We start from the raw sequence: 22,176 nt of genomic DNA, 5'->3' as shown, positions 1-22,176 counted from the left end.
CATGAAAGACCTAAACATGAGACCTGAAACCATAAAAATGCTGGAGGAGAACACAGACTAACCACTTTGACATTGACTGTAGCACTTTTTGTCTAGATAGGTCTCCTAAGGCAAAGGAAACAAAAGCAAAAATAAACTATTGGGACTTCTTCAAAAGAAAGAACTCCTGCACAGTAAACAAAAATGCAACCTATGGAAGGGAAGAAGATACTTGCAAATGGCGAATCTGATGAAGAGTAGTATCCAAAATCTGTAAAAAAACTTGCGAAACAACACTCCAAAAATGAATTATCCAATTTAAAAATGTGCAGAGACATGAATAGACATTTTTCCAAAGAAGACAATATAGATAGTCAACAAACATGAAAAGATGCTCAACATCATTCACCATGCAAATCAAAACTACAATGAGGTATCACCTCACAATTGTCAGAATGGCTAAAATCAACAACACAAGAGACAGTATGTGCTGGAGAGGATGTAGAGAAAGGGGAACCCTCTCACACTGTTGGTGGAAATGCAAACTGGCATGGCCCCTCAGGCAAAGAGATTCCTCAAAAAGTTAAAAAAGAGAACAACCTACAATCCAGCAATTGCACTAATAAGTATTTACCCAAAGAATAACAAAAATACTAATTCAAAGGGATATATATATATATATATATATATATATATATATATACCCCTGTGTTTACAGCCAATTTTGGGGGGGGGGGGTGCCTGGGTGGCTCACTCAGCTAAGCATTTGCCTTCAGCTTGGGTCATGATCCCAGAGTCATCAAGCTCCCTGCTCAGGTGGAGAGCCTGCTTCTCCCCCTCCCCCTGTTGCTCCCCCTGCTTGTATTCTCTCTGTCAAATAAATAAATTAAATCTTTAAAAAAAAAATAGCCAACTTATGGAAACAGTCCAAGTGTCCATCAACTGATAAATGGCTAAAGATATGGTACACACACACACACACACACAAACACACACCTGGAATGCTACTCAGCCATCAAAAAGAACAAAATCTTGCCATTTGCAATGATGTGGATGGAGCTAATGAGTATTATGCCAAGCAAAGTCAGTCAGGCAAAAACAGACAAATACCATGTGAGCTCACTCATATGTGGAATTTAAGAAACAAAACAAATGAGCAAAGGGAAAAAAAGAGAGAAAGGCAAACAGAAACCAAACCAAAAAGCCACCAAGTGATGTATTTTTTTAATTCTTTTTCCTTAGAAGCACTGTAATATAACTTCAACATTTAAAGCAAATACAAGGCAAGAGATCTGATGCACAATTACTTCTTTGGGTAAGTATTATCCTGCTCTCAACTAAAAATGATACTGATAAAACATTTCTAGAGGCTTTTGAGACTCAATCACTTAATTTTGGTTTCCACTCTATGCATTTTAGAGATGTATTTACAAAATGTTTCCACAGCTCACCTGTGCAGGAGACAAGATAAAATCTTCAGTTTAATTCACCTTCAGTTATAGTGTGGCCCTATGAAAAAAGTCCTTACAGCACAATATAATATAGCTCAACAAGGGATGCTTTGTTTCCAAATGAACCTTTACATTTTACACGTGTTTATATAAAGTCATGGTTCATTATCCTCAGAAAAAAAGAAGTGAGAGCTAAAACTTTATATTCATAAATTTAAAATAAAGACATACTTCAGTGAAGCCACGTTGGTTGCTTAAGAATTAAGCAGCAGCTTATTAAAAATTCAGATTCCTAGCCTCTTCTCCAGATCTGTGCAATCTGAATATCTATTAGGGTTAATGATCCAGGAATAGGTATTTGTTAAAAGCTCCCCAAGTATGCTAATCACTGTTGAATTTGGGATCAGGAAAAAGCCAATCCCTCCATTAAACACATTATAACAACAATGACTTAAATAACTGTGATATTTGATATCAGGATATTAGAAAACTATCCATGAGACTACTTTTTTTTTAAACAATCTAAATAACTAGCTACTGCCACAAAATTGCATGAAACAGCTTTGAAACTGATTCTGCCATTTAGTATATATGTTACAACGGTGTAAAGCCTGTTTCCTCATCTGCAAAAACAGGAGTAAAATTGAATTTGCCTCAGTTATTATTATGAAGATGGTTAAATAACTCATGTAAAAGTGAGTCCTGTACACAGCACATAAAGAACTAGTATCTTACCAAATGTTTTCTATTTCAATAAAATTCATTTGTGTGTTTGTTTTCTAAAGGGAAGAACAATTATTAAATGGGTGAAACTGAAATCTTACCAAATGCTAAAGCTTTTGGGTTTTTTAGCTTCATTAAGCCATATGTACTATGTACATGTGTACTATACAATTATGTTACTTTTTATAACAGGTCAAATCATTACACATATCTTCGGGAATCAAATGTCCTAGTAAAAATCTACATAGGCTCAAAAATGGCCTTTACATAGTGATCCCCCACCTTCCCTCTCTTAAATAAAAAGGTTAAGCTGCAGAACTGTTTTTCCCTGCGCAAAACAAAAGCTATTACATCGTTTGCACGTGCATGAAAAACTCTGAGAAGAAACTGAACAGTATCAGTCTCTGCCAAGGGAGTGGAAATGGGGAACAGGAAAAAATGACTAGAACTTATTTTTCACCATGCACCTTTCTGTGCTGTTTAGATTCACTTAGGTTTGGCTTATATTTTTACAATTTTTCAAAAGTAGTTTAAAAAGAAAAATCGGCCACTTACATATAGGTTCTCAAAATTAATATAAAATTCAACACTTTCCTCCTACATGAAAATCACGACATATAGACATAATACGCTTCCTCTGGAAACAATACTTCCATACCTGACCAGACAACTTCCTTTAAAAAGCCAAGAAGTCTTTAAAAGAAGAAGGAATTGGAGAGGAATGTAAAATCAACCATGTTGTTTTACAAAATCTGAAGACTCACTTTGAATTTTGCCTGAAATCCACTTATTTATACCTAAACTTTTATACCATTTCTTTATACCTCAACCATTAGAGCCATATAAAAATATTTCTGTTATGGGTCCAATACCAGAGCAACTTGTTCATCTTACATCAGAGCACTAAACAAATGCTTTCCTAGAGTTTCCCAAGACTATTTTTACATTGAAATACACTGTTTATCAAACATTCTTCTAAACCTAGACAACAGTTGAAAACTCCAAACTCCCAGAGGTACTAGAGACCAAGAAAATATTTTCCTACCACAACCCAGTGTAAGGATTATTTTCAACACAGAAAGTTCTAAAATCAGGTACTCTTTAATCAATGAGACAGTCAATGAAAACAGTTAGATTATTATAGAATGTTAACAAAAGCTCTTTTTTGAACTTTCTTGCTATTCAGTGAACATCTTTACCAAAAAGTGTCATTTATATTTTTGAAATGTGTTTACAAACACAGCTTTGTTTCACAAAATTCAAAAATACAAAGCCTCCATTCACATAATAAAAATACCAATTATCTCATCTTAGATTCACTGAATAAATGCAAACCTGTTCCTTTCACAGGGAGCAAATGGGCACTCTGAGAGAAAAATCAACCATAAGTCTATAAAGGTGGCATCTCAGAAATCTTTGAGTTTTACAAGCAATGAAAATTACTGTTTGAAATAAAAAACCACTCTATCAGACTACACAAGAAAACATAATCTACATATTTCAGAGGTAAGCTACAATGAGATCTGAGTCATGTAAGAGTATTCTAGCAGCCAACAGATCAGATAAAGTGGGTTTAAGTAAGTGAGAAGCTTATAATGGAGAAATTTTGTTCTGAGGTAGATTACTAAAATGAGAATTTTTACTATCTTTATCACACAGATCACATCTCCAGCTTGATACAGCTCCAGATTTCTCCGCACAAAACTCCTTAACCTTCAACTGATGTTTCCCTCAAAACAAGCTTTTTCCAAATTCCATGTACAAGGGTAATACTTTAGTTCCAAATTACATCAGAGTGATCAACTCAATTCCTAGTTTAAAAAATATATATATAAATATACACACACACACACACATTTTTAAGATACAACTACCAAAGATACCATGTCTAGATCTGCAAGCTAACTTCAAAATCTGAAGATGACATATTTTCTACAGTAGACAAACGCAGCTTTAGCCCAAAAATCTCCAACTGAAGATGACTTAGAAACATTTAGGAGCTCCTGGGTGGTGCACAAATTAAGCAGGTGATGGACTCCATTCCATTAAGTAAGATCATCTTTTTCTGCCCGTATGCATGTTTCCCCACAACTACTACAATGCTAGGTCATATAACCAACCTCTCTTCCATGGCTCAACCCAACTACTAAAAATCAGGGTTGTCTTAGGGAAATACCACTTCCAAGGTTTTGGCTATCTACTGGTTTCCGGAGTGTGGTAAAATGTTTCCTATACACCTCATAGAACAGATCTCCTCTACCTGATCAATCCCAGCATCAGACAAGCCATTCTCCCCACAACCTGACATTACTAAAAAACGTAAATGACACATACCTTGTCAAAAGAGAACACTATGAAACTATCACTTCTCTTTGCTTTTCAGAGCAAGGGCTGGCTATGGTTTGGTAGAGGCAGATATATTCACAAACAACCTCGATGACTTTACCACTTGGGACACTTCCTGCTCATCCCTGATATTTAAATGTGGAGTCCTGGATGGGCTAAGATCTTTTCAGAAGAAAGAAGAGAACAGGTAAAACATTCTAACAAACACCCCAGTATCCACTCAGCTAATCCATACAAGTTCAGTGCTTCCTTAAAACCTTACCATGTAGGGACGCCTGGGTGGCTCAGTTGGTTAAGCAGCTGCCTTCGGCTCAGGTCATGATCCCAGCGTCCTGGGATCGAGTCCCACATCGGGCTCCTTGCTCGTCAGGGAGCCTGCTTCTCCCTCTGCCTCTGCCTGCCATTCTGTCTGCCTGTGCTCGCTCTCTCTCCCTCTCTCTCTCTGACAAATAAATAAATGAAATCTTTAAAAAAAAAAAAAACTTACCATGTAGCTGATGCTAGAAAAGAAAACTGCAATAAAGGGAATGTAATCTAGAAATTTAACTTAGGAAATTTAATCTTTCTTTCCACCAAACTATCACACATCTCCAAATCTAAAAACAGTCAATCACCACGTGTTTTCTGACCTCAAAGCAAGGTACTTTGCAGAAATACAAACTTAAAACACTATCTTCACTTCCAGGGATTTTTATAACCTGGCTAACATACATATATATATATATATATATATATATATTTTTTTTTTTTAAAGGACAGTATTCTAAACAATTTTAGGCAAAAAAGAACTCAGAACACCAAGTTCAACTCCTACAAACAGAAATTCTATGTTCAGTATTCAACAGAAGTAGGCTTCAGTCTTCTTTTAAACTACAGTGTTAAACTAAAGAAGCTGTCCAGCTATAATAACTGGTTGGACTCAAAATCGAATGGCCCTAACTGCCATACTGACCCTAGCTCTGCCTTCAGGAGCAAAAAAGAAATCCTTTACCTGAAAGTCTTTAAATAATCTCGAAGCCATACTTTTACAAAATTGTGACTGAAATGGCTGGCAAAGATTTCATAAGAAAAGGAGGTTCAAACAGCACAAAAATGGCAAGAGGAAATCCAGTTTGTGAAAAAAAAAATAACTAAAGGCAAGAGGTCAGATAGGAGACCAGTGAAAGTAAACCACACGATTCAGACTAGAAGTAGTGATTATAAAACTAAGGCAAGTTCCTATCAGATTATTAAAGAACTTAAATGCCAAGGGGAGACTTCTGATTGTTTTGTTTTAAAAATTTATTTATTTATTTTGGGGAGAGGGCAAAGGGAGAGAGAGAAACTTTTTTTTTTTTAAGATTTTATTTACTTGATACAGAGAGAAAGAAAGAGAATACAAGCAGGAGCAGCAGAGGGAGAGAGAAACCGGCTCCCCACTGAGCAGAGTCCAATGTGGGGCTTGATTCCAGGACCCTAGGATCATGACCTAAGCCGAAGGCAAACACTTACCCGACTGAGACACCCAGTTGCCCTGGGAGAGAGAGAACCTTAAGCAGAGCAGATTCTGTGCTCAGCACAGAGCCCGACACCAGGCTTGATCTCACAACCCTGAGATCATGACCTGAGCTGGATGCTTAACCGACTGAGTCACTAGGTGCTCCCTTTTGATTGTTTTGAGAGCCAACAAGGAACAAATCTGACATGAATCACAGGAAGAATTCATCTACATAAGCTGGTATTTGGAGGTGAGGGCTTTGGGAGATAATTAGGGTTAGAGGAGGTCATAAGAGTGGGAATGCTATGATGAAATGTGTCCTTGTAAGAAAAGACACCACAGCATTTTCTTTCCTACAACCCCTCTCCATACAAATTAAGGAAAGGCTATGTGAGAATGAAAAAAGAAGGCGGCTATCTGCAATACAGGAAGAATACCTGACCATATTGCGCTCAGACTTCCAGCCTCCAGAACTGTAAGAAAATAAACTGTTACTGTTTAAGCCACCCAGTATGTGGTATTTTGTTACGGCAGCTTAGCAGATTAAGAGGAAAAGAGAGCAAATGGACACAAGGAGCCCCAGTAAGGAGACCACTGCAATGCCTGCAGTGAAGTACCAGATCAGAGCTGGCAGCAGGCATGCAGAAGCCATCAACTACTACGGAAAAAAAATAAACTATCTTACCTGGCTCCTGGATGAGAAGTTATATTCAGAAACCCTAGATCTCCATTCCCAAAGGTCCCTTATTTTGTTGTCTCAACAACCATCTACTCTCACATCATTGCAATTTAATACAGATCTTTCAAGGAAGGACTAGGAGTTCTTACAATGGGAAGTGCAGGGACAGAAGGCCTCAGAACTTTGTTGATGCCAGGTAAGTTGCTGTCAAATCATGCTATATTCCAAACCCAGTCATTGTCTTATCCTGAAGAATAATTAGCAAAGAGCTCCTACGGAGCCCAGAAGTCCACAGACTTCCATCAAAACCACCCTCTACTGGCTCTGGGTTCTATGAACTTTGAATTTGCTGATTTCCTTCTTTAAAGAAGAATTCTAAACAACACAATCCCACAACACATACATACAAAGAGTCAGTAAAAGCCTCAGTATTTCCCAGCAACAGGTGAGCCAGGTGTTTTATATAACCAGACAAGCATACTAAATGGAAAGCAGTATTAGTTCGTGGGGAGGCCCCCGTCTTCCCTAATCACACACCCAGAAACAGAAGCATCATCAGACATCTTAGAGCCCTGATACCTATGTCATTTATGGGTAAGACTGGGTCCTTCCTGCTTCAAGCACAGGCATAGAGCAGATGGGAGTTCCACTTGCATTTCCCAACCTCATCCTTGCAACCTCTTGTCTTCACTCGGGAATATACCAAGGACACTAGATCTCATACTTTTAAATCTTTAAAATGTTAACTCTTACTGACATTAAAATTTTGTTCAGATTACTGCTCATCAAACAAAGCAAGACCAGACTATTCCTAAGAACCGTTCAGCTGTCACACCTACTTAAGCCTGGGATTAACCTTGTCACTACAAGAGAGCCTCAAAAAGCATTTAAAACAACTAAGCTGAGAATAATGGATTCAGATATACTAATTTGGGGGCTCCATGGTTTGGGATATTATTAAGAGTTCTACCAAAGAATATGCATGAGAATTTTACTTCTCTGCCTTAACATCCCCCATCTAAACAAAAAGAGAAAGAATTCATTTGAAGATTTTAGAAATTCTGAGCATTAACTACCATAAGGAGTTCCTTACCTCTCAATCACCTGATGTAATCTTCACTAAGTGATTGTCAGAAATATTATGAGTTTTGCATGAATAGTCATTCTCTCCACCTATACTTGTAATCTTAGAATCCCTTCAAGAGTTGCTATGCCTCCTAACATAAGGCAACCAATATTTTGTACAGAACTGTAAGTCTCCACATTTTAGAAAGGAATTTCCTTAAAAATTACTTAACTTGATCACTATCGCAACCCCTTAGGGCAGTATTTTATTTTCCTCATTTTACAATAAGATAAACAGGTTAAGAGGAGTTAACATACTGCGCTAAGATCACAGATCTAGTAAAGGATAAAGCCAACACTAAACCAAAACTTTTTGACTCCAAACCCCTCCTCTTTCCAATATACAACAATGTGCTCTATTCTCCACCTCCTTAAATGTAAATAAACCATCCTGCAAAGACCAGTGAAAACAGCCGGGTATTACTAAGTGTTCTCTCAAATATCTATACATGCCCTTCAACAAAATGAAAGCCCAGTCTACTTTCAAATAAATGAAAATACAAAATGGACAAATCAGCACCATTCACTACTATAAGAGTTAGCCTAAGTCTCTTCATTTTAATGCATTGAAAGTTCTGTTCCCAAAATTAAATTTTAATGACTTCAATTAAAATCTCTTCTGTATGTTTAATAACATTTTTAAACTACCCTTGGAATAACTATTTTCCATCTGCTTTTACTTGCCTTTATAACTAAATAAGCATTAAATCTTTGAAAATGGGAAAGTGAAAATAAAGAATTTTCCATACTATCAAGCAACCATTCTTTCCTAGGATTCAACTACGTAATAGCTGTGAATATTCCAACATCTTAGAGCTATCAAATTTCATCTTCTTCCCAAGGCACAAAGTCTGATGACAGCTGGACAATAAGACCACACACAAGAATTACATTCTCCTAAAGACATTTCAGGGTGTAGCTATTTATATTCAATATCTTCTAATATTTTTTAAAAGTTCTATTGTATAAAGGCTCTGATTATTGTTTTCTTTTTAATAAAAATAAATTTTGAAACAATTTCTTGTGGAGAATACCAAGATTACACCACTTTAGCCTCCTGTTACAACAACAAATTTTAAAGATTTCTAGAGATACTAAATTCCTCCTCAAGACAAACCTTGCCCTGGTGTAGATTGGTATCAGTGCAGGTGCAACTACAACTCATCAGTTTGCTACTTCTGAGGGGCAATAAGAAACCACAGGCAAATGTGTATCACTGCTGATTTCTTTATTTCCTCTACAAAATGAAGTTACCAACTTCCTATAAGAATTATGAAGAAAACAGTGTATGAGTAAATATTTACCAAATAGTTTTATCATTACTGATTTCTTTTCAACAGTAAGACTCCTCCTTCCTTCAGTCATCCACTGGGCAAAGTGCTACTACTATACAACTTGTCTAGTAAGGCTCCACAGTCAAACTCAGAGTCTGTTCATTGCGGCACTGCAAGAGATTATATAAATATGAAGGCAAGAGAGAACTTGGCAGTATGACCTGTTCTGTGTTCCTACAGGAGAGAATCTCAAATCCCTATAAACTTTAAGTGGATTTAATTATTCAATTATTTAATTATTTAAACTATTTAATTGAGCTTATTTGTTTAAGTATTCAAGGTTCTTAAGACAGCATTACTGGGAACATTACAGGGAACAGGTTTGCAAGGCAACCAGAGTCTGAATGGCCAACAACTAGCATGCCCCTCAAAACATACCCAACTAGTTTCAAAGCTACTTCCACAGTTTTTATCAATAGTAGAAGTGAGCCAATGACAGGTTACTGAGGAAAATTTCATATACCCATTAGAATCACAATGTATTTTCAATGAAGATGCCCTTAATAAGTATACTGCAGGAATAAACATCACGCTACGTATCAATCTATGAAAACTTTTAACTTTAATATAAAAGAAGAGAATAAAATTACCAAAGACTGGAGGCACCTGGGTGGCTCAGTCGGTTAAGCGTCTGCCTTCAGCTCGGGTCATGATCCCAGGGTCCTGGGATCCAGCCCCGCATCAGGCTCTCTGCTTAAAGAGAATCTGCTTCTCCTTCTGCCCCTCCCTGCAAACCCCCACCCCCACCCCGGGCTCGTGTGCTCTCTCCCTCCCAAAGAAGTAAAAAATAAAATTAATTAATAAATTAAATAAGTAAATAAAATTACCAAAGACTGGTTTTATTATCTGTCCCATACCAAACTTTATCTTAGCTCCTCTTTTTTGTCATGATTACTCACTAGGATTCTCTTCTCCATTTGCTCTCAGCCAACAGTTAAAAGTGACTATGGTCAGGGTTCAGGCTTCCTTTTGAAAGTAATCATACAGTACCAGATTTACATTTATATATATATATATATATATAAGAAATTATTTTACTTGGGTTTATATATCTATGTGTAAATCTGTCTCCGCTTAGCACCCTGAAAATTCCCATGCAAACTGACCAGGGAAATATCGGTACACTCCTTGGCCCTAAAGATGAAAAAGTGTATCCCTCCCTCAAAACAGAAATTGATTCCCTAAATCAATGTACTGGCCAAAATACTCAAACACAAAGCTCAGCCTGAAAAGTCAAATTCCAAGAAGAATTTCCTTTATGTTAACAAGTTCACCACCATTATTTTTTCTGTATTTAAAATAATAAATTCTCTACTCTAGGCTTTTAGTCAAAAAAAGAAATTCTTATCTTGAGTTGTAAACAATACCTGGGAGACACACACAAGGGGGGAGGGGGGGCTTAAAATACCTTTTCAAAAATCCATGGAGATAGGTGGATTTTAGAATTCATTTTTTCAAATTTAAGAAAGAAATATAGTGCACATACCATATATTACAAATCACTTCCAGCACCTGGTAACCATACAACTAGGAAAACAGACTGTTAACGGCCTCCCTTCAGATAAGATCAGATTTTGCGATTAAAATAATGTATGCTGAATTTAAAGGAAAAATTCTGATTCAGACTCTTTGGGATTTCAAAATTGCAGATCAGGGATTGTGGATCTATGGCAGGTAAAAGGTGATCTTGGCATATAATAATTAATCACACCATCCCATAGAATAAAAGGAACAAGCTGATGCTTAGACAAGAGACATTTAGGATATTTCTTACGCTCTTGAAATGGCTCTAATTACTTGCCTACCTAGAAAAGCATTATCAATTCAAGCTGTCTGTAAGTTCCCACCATGAAACAACTTTCCCTTTAAACTTCATTCTACCTAAATTGGGACCAAAAGTGAAAAACATTTTCTAAAACCTTTAGCATGTCAATGCCAAGCAGGCAGGCAATGGGCCTCTGACCCGATGACAAAGTCAGCTAGATATAGTAAGCCTTCCAAATAGCAAAAACCTAAGAGGACCTACTAACTCAGGTTTTTGCTATTTGAGGACCCATACAAACTCAGATTCTCTAAATTAACTTGTGGCCAAAGCATGCTTCTGCCACTAGTTCAAAGTGAAGCCTAGTATTTTTTCCTCTCTAGTGGTACAGCAAACCTTTTATTTATCCCCAACAACCTCAAAACAACATATGCCTCAAGGACTGAGAAGCTTGATGACTGTAATTCCCTCCTAGCAGGGATCCCTGTGGTGCCCCACCACGACTCACAACTCTTGCTGAGAGCAGGAGCACATTTGCTCATTGACTGGAGCTGCACGATCATATTAAATTCAACCTGTGTTCTCTACATTAACCACCCAATGTAGAAGTGGCGGGATAGTAATCATGAGTTGATCCCGTTCATTTCAAAGCCTTGCAATGGCTCCCTGGCAAAACCACCGGAAGAAAATAAACCGACAATTTTTGAGGGAGGTTTCCAAAGAGACTTCCCTTGGGTAACTGGAATAATCCTTCAAATTCAGAGAACTCCCTCAGTTCAAATTCAGCCACCTTCCTAGCACCTAAAAGAGACCTGACAAAATGACACCTTCCGCCAACATTTTTAATAGCCAAAAACATGGTTAAGGTATGGTAGTGGTTGCTTTAAAAAAAAAAAAAAAAAAGAAGTATTCTCTTCTATCTTGCACCTAATCTTAAATTTATTGCTTTATTGTTATATTTTGAAAATTTCATCACTGAGTCACTACTCAATGCAATAAAAATTAGCAACCAATCCCTGATCTATTTATACATTTCAGTGTGATCTTTAAATATGATCTTTATGCTCCCAATCAGCTTAGAGTAGCTTGGATGACTCACCACGGTCTTATGAAAGCACATTTTTAACCTGGAACACACCAGAGCACATTTCAGACATAGAACAACAACAACAAAAACACAAAGCTTTCTCTATAAAAATACACATTTTCTTCTCAAGTCATGGGCATGTTAAATTACAGGATGATCTGGCTGGAAAGAGAAAACAAGGGTTCAAAAGATAAGCAACATTACTAACAAATTTCTCTGTGCGTTATGGAATAACAATTTCCTCCCTGACAAAACAATTTGCCCCCTAACGTGATGATCCTTTTTCACAGACTTCTGTGAGAGCAAGAGAAGACCCAAGAATAAAAACAGCTGAATAATATGCTCTAGACAAAGCATAAAAGTGGGCTTCTCACTAAAGAAAGATAATATAAGCCTACATCCCACTCCACCTTTGCCCCAACCCCAAAGATACAAAGCAAAACAGGGGGAAAGCAGTGCTATAAGCTAATCATGACGCACCTCCCTACAACGTGTTTTACTCAATGATTAATTAAAACATATTTATCTTTATTTTTTTAAGATTTTTATTTATTTGACAGAGAGAGACACAGCGAGAGAAGGAACACAAGCAACGGAATTGGGAGAGGAAGAAGCAGTCTTCCCGCAGAGCAGAGAGCCCGATGTGGAGCTTGATCCCAGGATCCTGGGAGAATGGCCTGAGCCAAAGGCAGATGCTTAACAACTGAGCCACCCAGGCACTCCAAAACATATTCATATTACAACAAATGTGTTTGTGTTTGGGAGTAGAAAGTAAAATGCACAAAATTTTTAAGATAAGATTTCTTCTGCTCACTTGCAATGTGCTGCTTCAGGCTCCCAGGGGAGTTTATGTTACTTCTCCTCTGCTATTAAGAAAAAATTGGAGCTCTACTCTAGAGACTCTTAACACTCTCTCCAACCTGTCTCCCAGCTATTCTATCCTCTCAGGTCACGTAATTTTTATTTTACTTATTTATTTAGTCTATATCTCATTCCAGAAAAAATTTCAAGTAGTTAGAGAATATGGAGAAAACACTACATCCAAATGGCAATGCCGAAGCATGGAAGAGGGTTTCAAAAGCTGTACACATTTCTGTCTATTATTCTGCACTATATAATATCTAATCTACAAAATAATAGTATTAAGAAGAAATCAGGCAGTAGTTTTTTTAAATTAAAAGATTTTTTCCCCTAGAAGAGTAGCTTTGAAAGGGCACCAGGGACCTAAGAACCTTACCTTTTTTTTCTTTTACAGTGGATTTCTTCTTAGACTTCTGACAACATATATAATTTTATGGCACTGAAAAGCAACTTTGATATTTGCCCTTGTGGGGGGCATTTCCTCACCTCCACCACCACTAACATAGCACCTTGTAGATAATAATGTTCAATAAACATTGCCTATAAAGCTGGTTCTAAGTATTACTGTTAATTATTAATATTATCATTAGTATTACTTAAGAGGATGCCACAATAATAATGGCAGCTACCATTTTTATTTTTAGAGAGGCAGTGGAGTGGGCAGAGGAAGAGGGAGAGAGAATTTTAAGCCGACTCCACACCCAGCACGGAGCCAGACACAGAGCTCAATCCCACAACCCTGAGATCATGACCTGAGCCAAAATCAAGAGTCCAGACGATTAACCAACTGGAACACCCAGGCACCCTTGGCAGCTACCATTTTTGAAACTGCTGTGTGTCAGGAAATATATAATCTTGGGACGCCTGGGTGGCTCAGTGGGTTAAAGCCTCTGCCTTCGGCTCAGGTCATGATCCCAGGATCCTGGGATCCAGCCCTGCGTCGGGCTCTCTGCTTGGTGGGGAGCCTGCTTCCCCCAACACCCTGCCTGCCTCTCTGCCTACTTGTGATCTCTGTCTGTCAAATAAATAAACAAATAAATCTTTTTTAAAAAAAGATAATCTTACTTGATCCTCATAAAGATTCTGAGGGTAGGCAGTATCATCTACTTTTCACAAAAAAGTATGGTCAGATCATTGAAAGGACTTGCTTAAGGACCCCCAGCTAATAAGCTGCAAAGCACTGATTCCATTCCAATTGTCTGGTTCCTGAGTCCAATTCCTCTCACTATCCTATAGTGCCTCTCTTAAGAATTCAAGAATTCAAGAGCCTTCACCGATAGACTCCAATTAGATTACACTCCATTTCAAAAGGCACAGGTCGAAGAATGATGGGAATCCCCTCAAGTTACCACAGAACCCATTTACACACAAATATAAATCTCTACATGTCATCTTATACTCTACTTATATACAAATAAAAATTGTATTTTTACATTAAGTAATTATCCAAAGTCACTAATTTTATACATCTAATTCCACCATTAACATCAATCCTTGGCCTGATAATTTATCTCCCTCTGAGTTCATTTCCCTAAGGGTATTCATTCACTCTCTTAGCTTTAATTATAACTTGCAGGTACAAAAAACAAAACCTACATCTCCTATCCAAAGGAAATCGAAGTGTAGATAAAAAATCCACATGTACAAAAAGGTGTTCACTATCACATTTTTTATAACAAAAAGCAAATTAACAAAATCCCTAAATGTCAAGCAGTAAGAAAACTAAATTGTTAAGTTATACTATATCCATTCCATGTAATATTATACAATAGTAAACCAACTTTATAAAGTATCTTTAAGTACATGATGAAAATGCTCATAACATTAAGTGAAATAAAAAAGGAGGACATAAAATGAAACCATCATTAAGCTCTCAACTTTGCAAACAAAGAACTAACTGGAAAAACAAAACCAAATGGAAACATATCAAAACATAACAATTTTCTCTGGACAGTGAAATAATGGGTGTTTTTTTTTTCCTTTGTTGCTTTTTCTGTTCTCCAACTTTCTTTTCAATGATGACTATTAATTTTATAAACAAAAAAGAGCTGCTGTTGTTCTTTTTTTTAACCAACATCTTTAACTCATCTCCCAGCACTTTTCTCTCTCATAAATCCCACAATTAGCTAGAAGAGTCCCAGGTCCTGTGAAATTTAAAATGCTTAAAACAATTCAGCATCTTTATTTCCTCCAGCACAACCACACTCCAGTTATGCTAGAACTGCAACCTTAAGTCATTTCTCTTAACCTACAGAAATCCAGTTCTTCAAATTCTGTCAGTCCTTTCTTTCCGGTATTTTTTCCTTCCTTCCCCATTTACTAATACCAAGTCAAACCTTCACCAGCTCACCCCTAGATTAGCATATTTGCTTCCTGAATGAATAAATTACTTTCAAAAAGCATAAAGCCTGTACAAATGAAAAACTTTCCCCCAAAACAGTGATCAGTAACTGAAGAATGAAAAGCTGTATTCCTTTTAAAAATTAAAAGCCAGAAAACAGTTCTTACAATTATTTCCAAAAATCCTGGGCAAGAAGAAATTATGTTACAAAAATCCACTTTGAATAACAAAAAGCAAAACTTTACTTGCTAAGCAAGATAATTTTCCAGAAATATCAAAGATAGATTCAATATATACAAAGATAGCTTACAAAATGAATATACCCATTCTGTTTCAATATCTCTTACTACTTAGATTCAAAAATTAATAAAGAAAAAATTTTGGATATCATGTAAATATTTAAACTACTAAAAATTAAATCCAATACCACAGTTTAGTTCTACACACTCAAACTCTGAAGTTGGAGGGAATAGTGGATTTAAACACCTGAAGTACTTCCATTTTATCAATCCTTTCAACAAGTTTTCTCCTGATACACTGGCCTAACATAACACAGTAACCTCACTTTGAACTCCTACAGAGAGACACACCTCTCAAGGTCACTGTAAGAACATCACAGACTCTATCATATGAAGGGGACAAATTCAGTCTTATGATAATGCAAGAAAATTAACACCTTGATGAAGAAATAGCATTATAACACATTTCTCCAGACAAATAAGTAATAGAAATACATTCTCATATTTTCCAATGACTTTTGAAAAAGTGTCAGCTATCATACAAGTTATTAGTTTTAGGAATAAAACTTTTTTTAAAATAATGTTTTTTTAAACTATAAAATATATTGTATGCTTTCACCTAAAAAAATTCTAAGTCTGTTTTATTATTTCTCAAAAGAAGTCCAACGTGAAATTAAGTTATCCTCCAAAAGAACATAAGAAAGGAAATTATACTGCACAACTAGTTTTCATGAAGCAAAAGCTTAAGGTCTTAACAAAGTTACTCCAAATACAAGAAAACTCTAATCTTTAAGTCAGCTCTTCAGAAAGATCTTTAGCTCTCTTTAGCTCCTTATATTGCTGCAAATAAACAGGCATTAGGACATATTAATATCCTTTGAAATCAGAATAGAAGATTATTCAGATGTCAATAAAGTATATAAATAAAATAATATTGCTACACCAATTTCTTCTAGACTTTAAGATAACAAATTGACTATAGGAAAACCACATATACCAATATACTCTGATATAAAATAACCACTTATGCCATTATGCTTTCCCCAAAATTTAAATCCATTCACTAATTATTAAAGGTCATAGCTTTTTTTTTTCCTGGTATTTAAACCACAAAGATAAATATAACTATATCCACTGAACACGTGTTTAAGTTCAAACTTTCAATGGACAAGTAACAAATCTAACCATTTTAAAATTTAAAATTTCCTACTCCAAATAATCAAATACCATATAATTATTTCTGCAATATAAACAAATAATTTCTTTCTTCGCATAATGCAAGCGACAAGAAAGGCCTACAAATGTTCCAATGTCATATTTATAATAATATATATCACGTTCATGCATACTTTTTAGTTTCACACACTACATAAACCACACATTAATTTTGAAAAGTGAAAAAATATAACTGCCTTTATTCTAAAAACAGAAAGTATTTCTAATAGCAAGTTTCTAAATAAAGTTCATGTCCTTGATGCCAATGAATATCAGTTAAATATATTTTCCACAATTAAAGTTCGAACAAACAACCTAAAAAGAGCAATGTCACTACTCAAAGAAATACACTAAGCATCTATTATGTATCAAAGTAAATTTAAAGTACTGAAAATGAATTAGTTGCAAAAATTGAGACATACTCAAAACAGTAGTAAAGAAAGTAAAAGAATATAGCCTTCTTCTACATTAACTAGTAATTTTTTCTCCCCACCCCAAAAAAGTGACAATTTTCAAATAATTACCAGTAAATGGAAAGGAGATAGGAACAGAGTTGGAGTTTGGCTAACATTTTATGATATTCTTTTGAATAGAGACAATATCAGCCTTTAGCATATTTAAAACCTAGAATGCTTTTATTTTGCTTATTTGAGGTGTTAAACATTCTGTATTTTACCCATAAGCTGTAATTTCATCATGAAAAATAAATTTTAATAAAGTTACTGAATTATTTTTAAATAGAAACACTTTTTAAATATAAAGCAGTATTAAGATATCAGTTATGACATTTCCTTCTTTCCTGATGTTTTGCTCTTATAATATCTTAAAAAATCAATTATCATTTTACTAGGGAACATAAAAGCACTGGTCAAAGAGGAATTACCATATTTCAGCCCAGGAATTTGACAGAAGTTTTAAGATGATGCTGTCCATGGCTTTTTTTTTTTTTTTTTTCATCTTTGAGAACTAAGAAATAAGTTTAACTTAAAAAGAAAATTACAGGTTTTGAACACTGGAATGGACCTTGCTTCTTACTATTTACTTTTCAAATCATTGAGTTTAAATAAGTTGGAAAAACAAAAAATGCATTCTTAAAAAAATGGGATAAATGTTAATAATGGAGCAAAGTAATTATAAATATACAGAAAGTCAATTTAAAGACCACAGCACCAGTGTAGGAATAGAAATCTGATTTAACTTATTCTAAACATTATCCTAATGTCATCGGAATATGGAATTCAGACACTTAATAGATGTCATCTGAAAATAAATCTTTCTATTCATTTATTTGTAACATCATTCCTTTAATATTTTAACTAACTGTCCTCAAAATTGTTAATTTGCTACAGTCTTTCAATGGAATGGCCATCTTTTAAAACAAGTCTTACTAATTATTTCTTGACTCAATTCCACTTTTCATACTCATATATCAAACAGCATTATTTCACCAATTTTTTAGAACCCAAATGTAAATAATGCTAATAGGCTGTAATTTTGGCAAAATTTAAAAATACACGTATGTAAATAAACATTAAACAAACAAAAAAACCACACATGGACCACAATCTTCTGATATTCGTCCAAACATAAAAGCAGGATATAACCCCTTGTACTCAAACAAGACAAATTCAACTTAAAAATTCATGGAAAACAAAAATTTTACATCAATATTTAAATTCTCAGAAGTATCAATGGATCCTAAAAGCAACAGCTCTCATCTGAGGCTTGTTTTTGCTTCTAATTTGAACTAGACACTACAGAATAACATAGAAATATTAAAATACTTCATATTTTTCTACTAAAATGTATCACAACACCAAAATATGAGTGTCTTATTTTAGATATCATCTTACCTGATCCACTGAACTGACTGCTTCCCAGTGTCGTTGGTCTGGTCTTCCCACTATTAACAGGTGGAGAAAACATCTACAAAATAACCCAAATGTATCTGTTAGTCCTGAAATTCTTCTAGACTCCTTGCAAACAAAAGTCCACCAAGAATCATCAGTTACTGTATTTCAGAAGAAAGTTAAGATAAAATTGAAAATATACATTCAGACCCAGAAAAGCAAACATACTGATACTATTTCCTAATGCTACTTGGAAATACTGGTTATAGTCTGTTCTCAAAACCCAGTCATTTACATTAAGGTTAAAAATTATAAATTTTTGTCCATGATCTTCACTTTCTAGCAGAGATCTCATTACATTTACACTACTATTCAATACACACAGTCAGAATCACATCCAATGAAACAACTACATAGAGTAAGGATCCATTATAACCCAGTTTTAGAAAGTAGGTATTGGTCCTGCCTCCTAACAACAGTTAATAAAGGAATTCAACCCATTAGAGATAAAGTAGTAGGCCTTAGGTTTCAGCTATTTTTAAGTCCTTTATTTCCCCATGATAAAAGATTTACAAATATACATATATATATGTATACCTATATACATACACAAATATACATGTTCTTAAAAGTGTTCAAACAGGCTGGAAATTCCTGCCTTTAACTGGCTTTCTCATAACTGACCTCTTTCGGGTATTATAAATTCTATCACATCTTAGGAAGAGAAATGGAGTGCACCAAAAATAATTTTCTTTTTTCATATAAAGTTCAAAATCCCTAATAATCATCAGGGTCAGAAGGTGACTCAACCAAAGCTCATGGTTACATTGTTCTCCTTTTAACTGGTTAAATCAAATGACCCCTCTGGCATTAAAGTTTTAAATCTGCAAGTCTAGACATTACATCAAAGTTCAGGTGTCCAACTTGGGGGAGCTGGACTCCAGCCCTGAGAACTACTGCTCAAAGCAGATGGAGTTCACGCTGCCTAGTCTCCACATCGCTTCCCCCCACCCTTTTCCCTTTTTTTTTTTTTTTTTTTTTTTGGTAAACCTCAGCAGAACCCCAAGATGCCGCGGAAAGCTCTCATACCGCACTGAAGTCCAGCAGGTCGCTCAGCTCCTTGTCGGTCCCTATAGCGGCCATGCGCTGCTGCTGGGGATTCATCTTCAGCCACTTCTAGCGGGTCCTAAAGCAGAGGAAATAGGTTCAGAGAGACCACCGAGGCCCAAAGAGTGTGAGAGGATGAAGAGGGGCGTAGGGCAGGAGAGCCGTGGGCTGACTTCCACTACCCCACTCGTTCCCACCGCCGTGCGGGCAGGGGGCAGGAGAGCCCAGCACCGCGCCGGGTCGGTGAATCCACGCGTTTCTCCGCGCGGCCCGGGAGCGTCGCGGCGGCTCCCGCAACTCGCCGCCTCTCCCGCAAGTTTCCGAGCTCAACCCTGCCCCCTCCGCGGCGCCCCCACCCCGCGCAGCCGCCGGGTGTTCGGCGCGGCGCCCGGCCGGGCGGGGGTCTCGAGGGGCGGGGTGAGGGGCGACTGGGCGTCCAGCGAGCGGAGCGGCGACGAGGGGAGATGCGAAGTGACTCACAGGCTCGGCAACAATAGAACTGACAAGTTGCAGGGAACGCGCCTCTCGCAGGCCCGCGTCTGCCGCCGCCGCCGCCCGGACGTCCCCAGCGGGCCCCGGGGGTCGGAAAACAACCCCCGCGCGTCCGAGGAGCGTTTTTAAAAAGAAAATACAAACCTCGACAACTAGTCTTGCTCTTGCCCGGCGTCCTCCTCCCCCGGCTCGGCCTCCTCCCACTTTTGCTGCCCTGCCTGCGGCCGGCCAGCCCCGGACCTGCCGAACAATGAGCCCGGCGCGGCGGCCGAAGCAGCCTGCTCTCCCGCGCGCCCCAGAGCCAGAGCCGTGTGCCGAGCGGGGCGCGCAGGCCGAGCGCGCCGCCAGCGGGCCTGGCCGCCCGCGACTCTCGCCTCCGCCCCCACTCCGCTCCCCAAGTTGGAGGGAACCCCGGGCTCGCCTCTGTACAAAGGGGCGCGGAGTTGGGGCGCGGGGCCGGAGTCGCCTCCGCTCCGGCAGGGACGCGGCGGCGCCCCTCAGCCCCCAGCCCCGCCACGGCGTACCCCTCCTGCTCGCCTCTTCGCAATTACCTGTCGCCCCGTCTCCGCATCCAACCACCCCGATTAAAGTTCACTTTGGCCGGGAGAGCGAGCTCGGGCTTCCCCTTGCACCTCCCGGAGGCTCGGCTCACTTTGCCCCGCGGGAGCTCTCGGATCCGGGCGGGAGAGGCGGCTCTCGGGCCTGGCCGCCCCTTCCTCCCGGGGCGGGCTGGCGGTCCCCCCCGAATAGAACTTGTGGGTCTCCTCAGGCGGACATTTTTTTCGCTGAGACGGCCTCAGCACCGCGCTCGGCTCCGCTCCGGATCCCTCCGCGCCGGGAAGAGCCCCGAGTTAACCCTTTCGTCCCCTGCTCGCTCCTGCCGCCTGCGCCGAGGAAGTGGGGCCAGCGGAGGGGGTGGGGAGGAGCCGGCGGGAACGGGGAGGAGCCGCCGCGCGGCCGGTGGACAAAGCCCGCGGTGGGGTGAGGCGGGACGAAGTCGGGGCTGCAGGGGAGGGGCGGGAGACGCGCGCAGGCACCCCGCGAAGTAGGACCGGGCCGCCCGCCGAGGGCGCCTAGTTGGTGCCCCCGGGAGTAGGGAGGCAGGCACCGTGGCGCCTCCTCTGGCTTGTCCCGCTCCTGCCTCGGACGGCAGAGCGGCGCGGTGGAGACGCAGCTGCGGGCGCATCTGGATCCGCTGCTCAGGCCACCGTGTCCGAGGCCGCAGAGCCCTGGAAGCTGCAATTCCCGACCAAGCCACACTGGGCCCGGACGTTCCAGCCCCGGGAGGCTGCGCCGCGCTGGCGGTGGATGCGTGTGTGGGGAAGGGAGACCAAGCCACCTCGGTCCCCGCTTGGAGTTGCTGCAGCTGGTCGAATTCGTTGCTGAGCAGCACGCAGGAAAAGGGTCCCTCAAACTATACAAAGCAGTGTGGGCTTCAGGTACCCAAACACTCCACTCACACATCCCCCAAGTCTACAGTCACGTCTTCCCACGCGAATCCTGTCGGGGCCACGGAATTGGACAGCAAGACGAGTTCTTGGAAACGGATCAAGCCAGTGCCTTCATTTTGCAAAGATGGCCCAGGGAGGTTTGGTCGCACAGCCGCTGTCTTGGCGCAAGTTCTAACTTAGCCCGAAGAAGCTCCAAGCAGAGAAAAAAGAAGACAAAATAACCAAACTTAAATTCCTTTCAGTTTGGAAATGGAAGTAAGGTTTTCTCCAGTGACATCCAATGTTTTAAGTCTTTTGGCTCAGTGAGTGTAGTAAAGACCAGTAAGGGCCAGGCAGAAGAAACACTGAAGAAAGAAGACACATCCAAAGTAACAAATTGAAGGAAGCAGCCAACGCCTTGAGGGCAACAACATGGCAAAAAGGAGTCATTGAAGCCCAGACTTGCATGGAAACAAGGAGGTAGATTTAGCTGCAAATATGCAGTTGCTTTACTTTATTACAACGCAGGCTGTCCAGAGGGAGAAAGCAATTGTTGCTTGGGGCTGGGGGTTTCCAAGACGTTGCCCATGGACACACCCTGGACCTTGTGCCATATCCTGTGGTAGTTTCTCCATTATCCGCTCTCCCTAGGTTAACACCCCTTGTTCTTAGCCGTCA

General features: G+C 38.9%; 1 protein-coding gene across 5 annotated transcripts in view; it reads right to left on the bottom strand.

Annotated features, from left to right (window-relative positions):
* LOC111153147 (transcription factor 12) overlaps nucleotides 1-20,837 on the bottom strand; it is a 385,322-nt gene extending 364,485 nt beyond the window's left edge. For 4 of the 5 annotated variants that reach the window (XM_022511943.1, XM_022511945.1, XM_022511944.1 and 1 more), the window contains exons 1-3: nucleotides 20,620-20,837; nucleotides 19,559-19,655; nucleotides 18,473-18,545 (exon numbers count right to left, since the gene is read on the bottom strand). In XM_022511943.1, coding sequence (XP_022367651.1) covers nucleotides 18,473-18,545; nucleotides 19,559-19,633 — 148 coding nt within the window. In that variant the 5' untranslated portion in view covers nucleotides 19,634-19,655; nucleotides 20,620-20,837. Of the gene's footprint in view, nucleotides 1-18,472; nucleotides 18,546-19,558; nucleotides 19,656-20,619 lie in introns of those variants that run through there. The other variant, XM_022511947.1, reaches the window with a different exon arrangement.
* Between the last annotated feature and the right edge of the window lie 1,339 nt (nucleotides 20,838-22,176).

This window comes from Enhydra lutris, unplaced genomic scaffold, assembly GCF_002288905.1.
Source record: "Enhydra lutris kenyoni isolate GAN:26980312 unplaced genomic scaffold, ASM228890v2 scaffoldscaffold31, whole genome shotgun sequence".
Taxonomy (NCBI): domain Eukaryota; kingdom Metazoa; phylum Chordata; class Mammalia; order Carnivora; family Mustelidae; genus Enhydra; species Enhydra lutris.
Note: the sequence above shows the minus strand (reverse complement) of the source record. Positions and strands in the feature narration are given on the sequence as shown.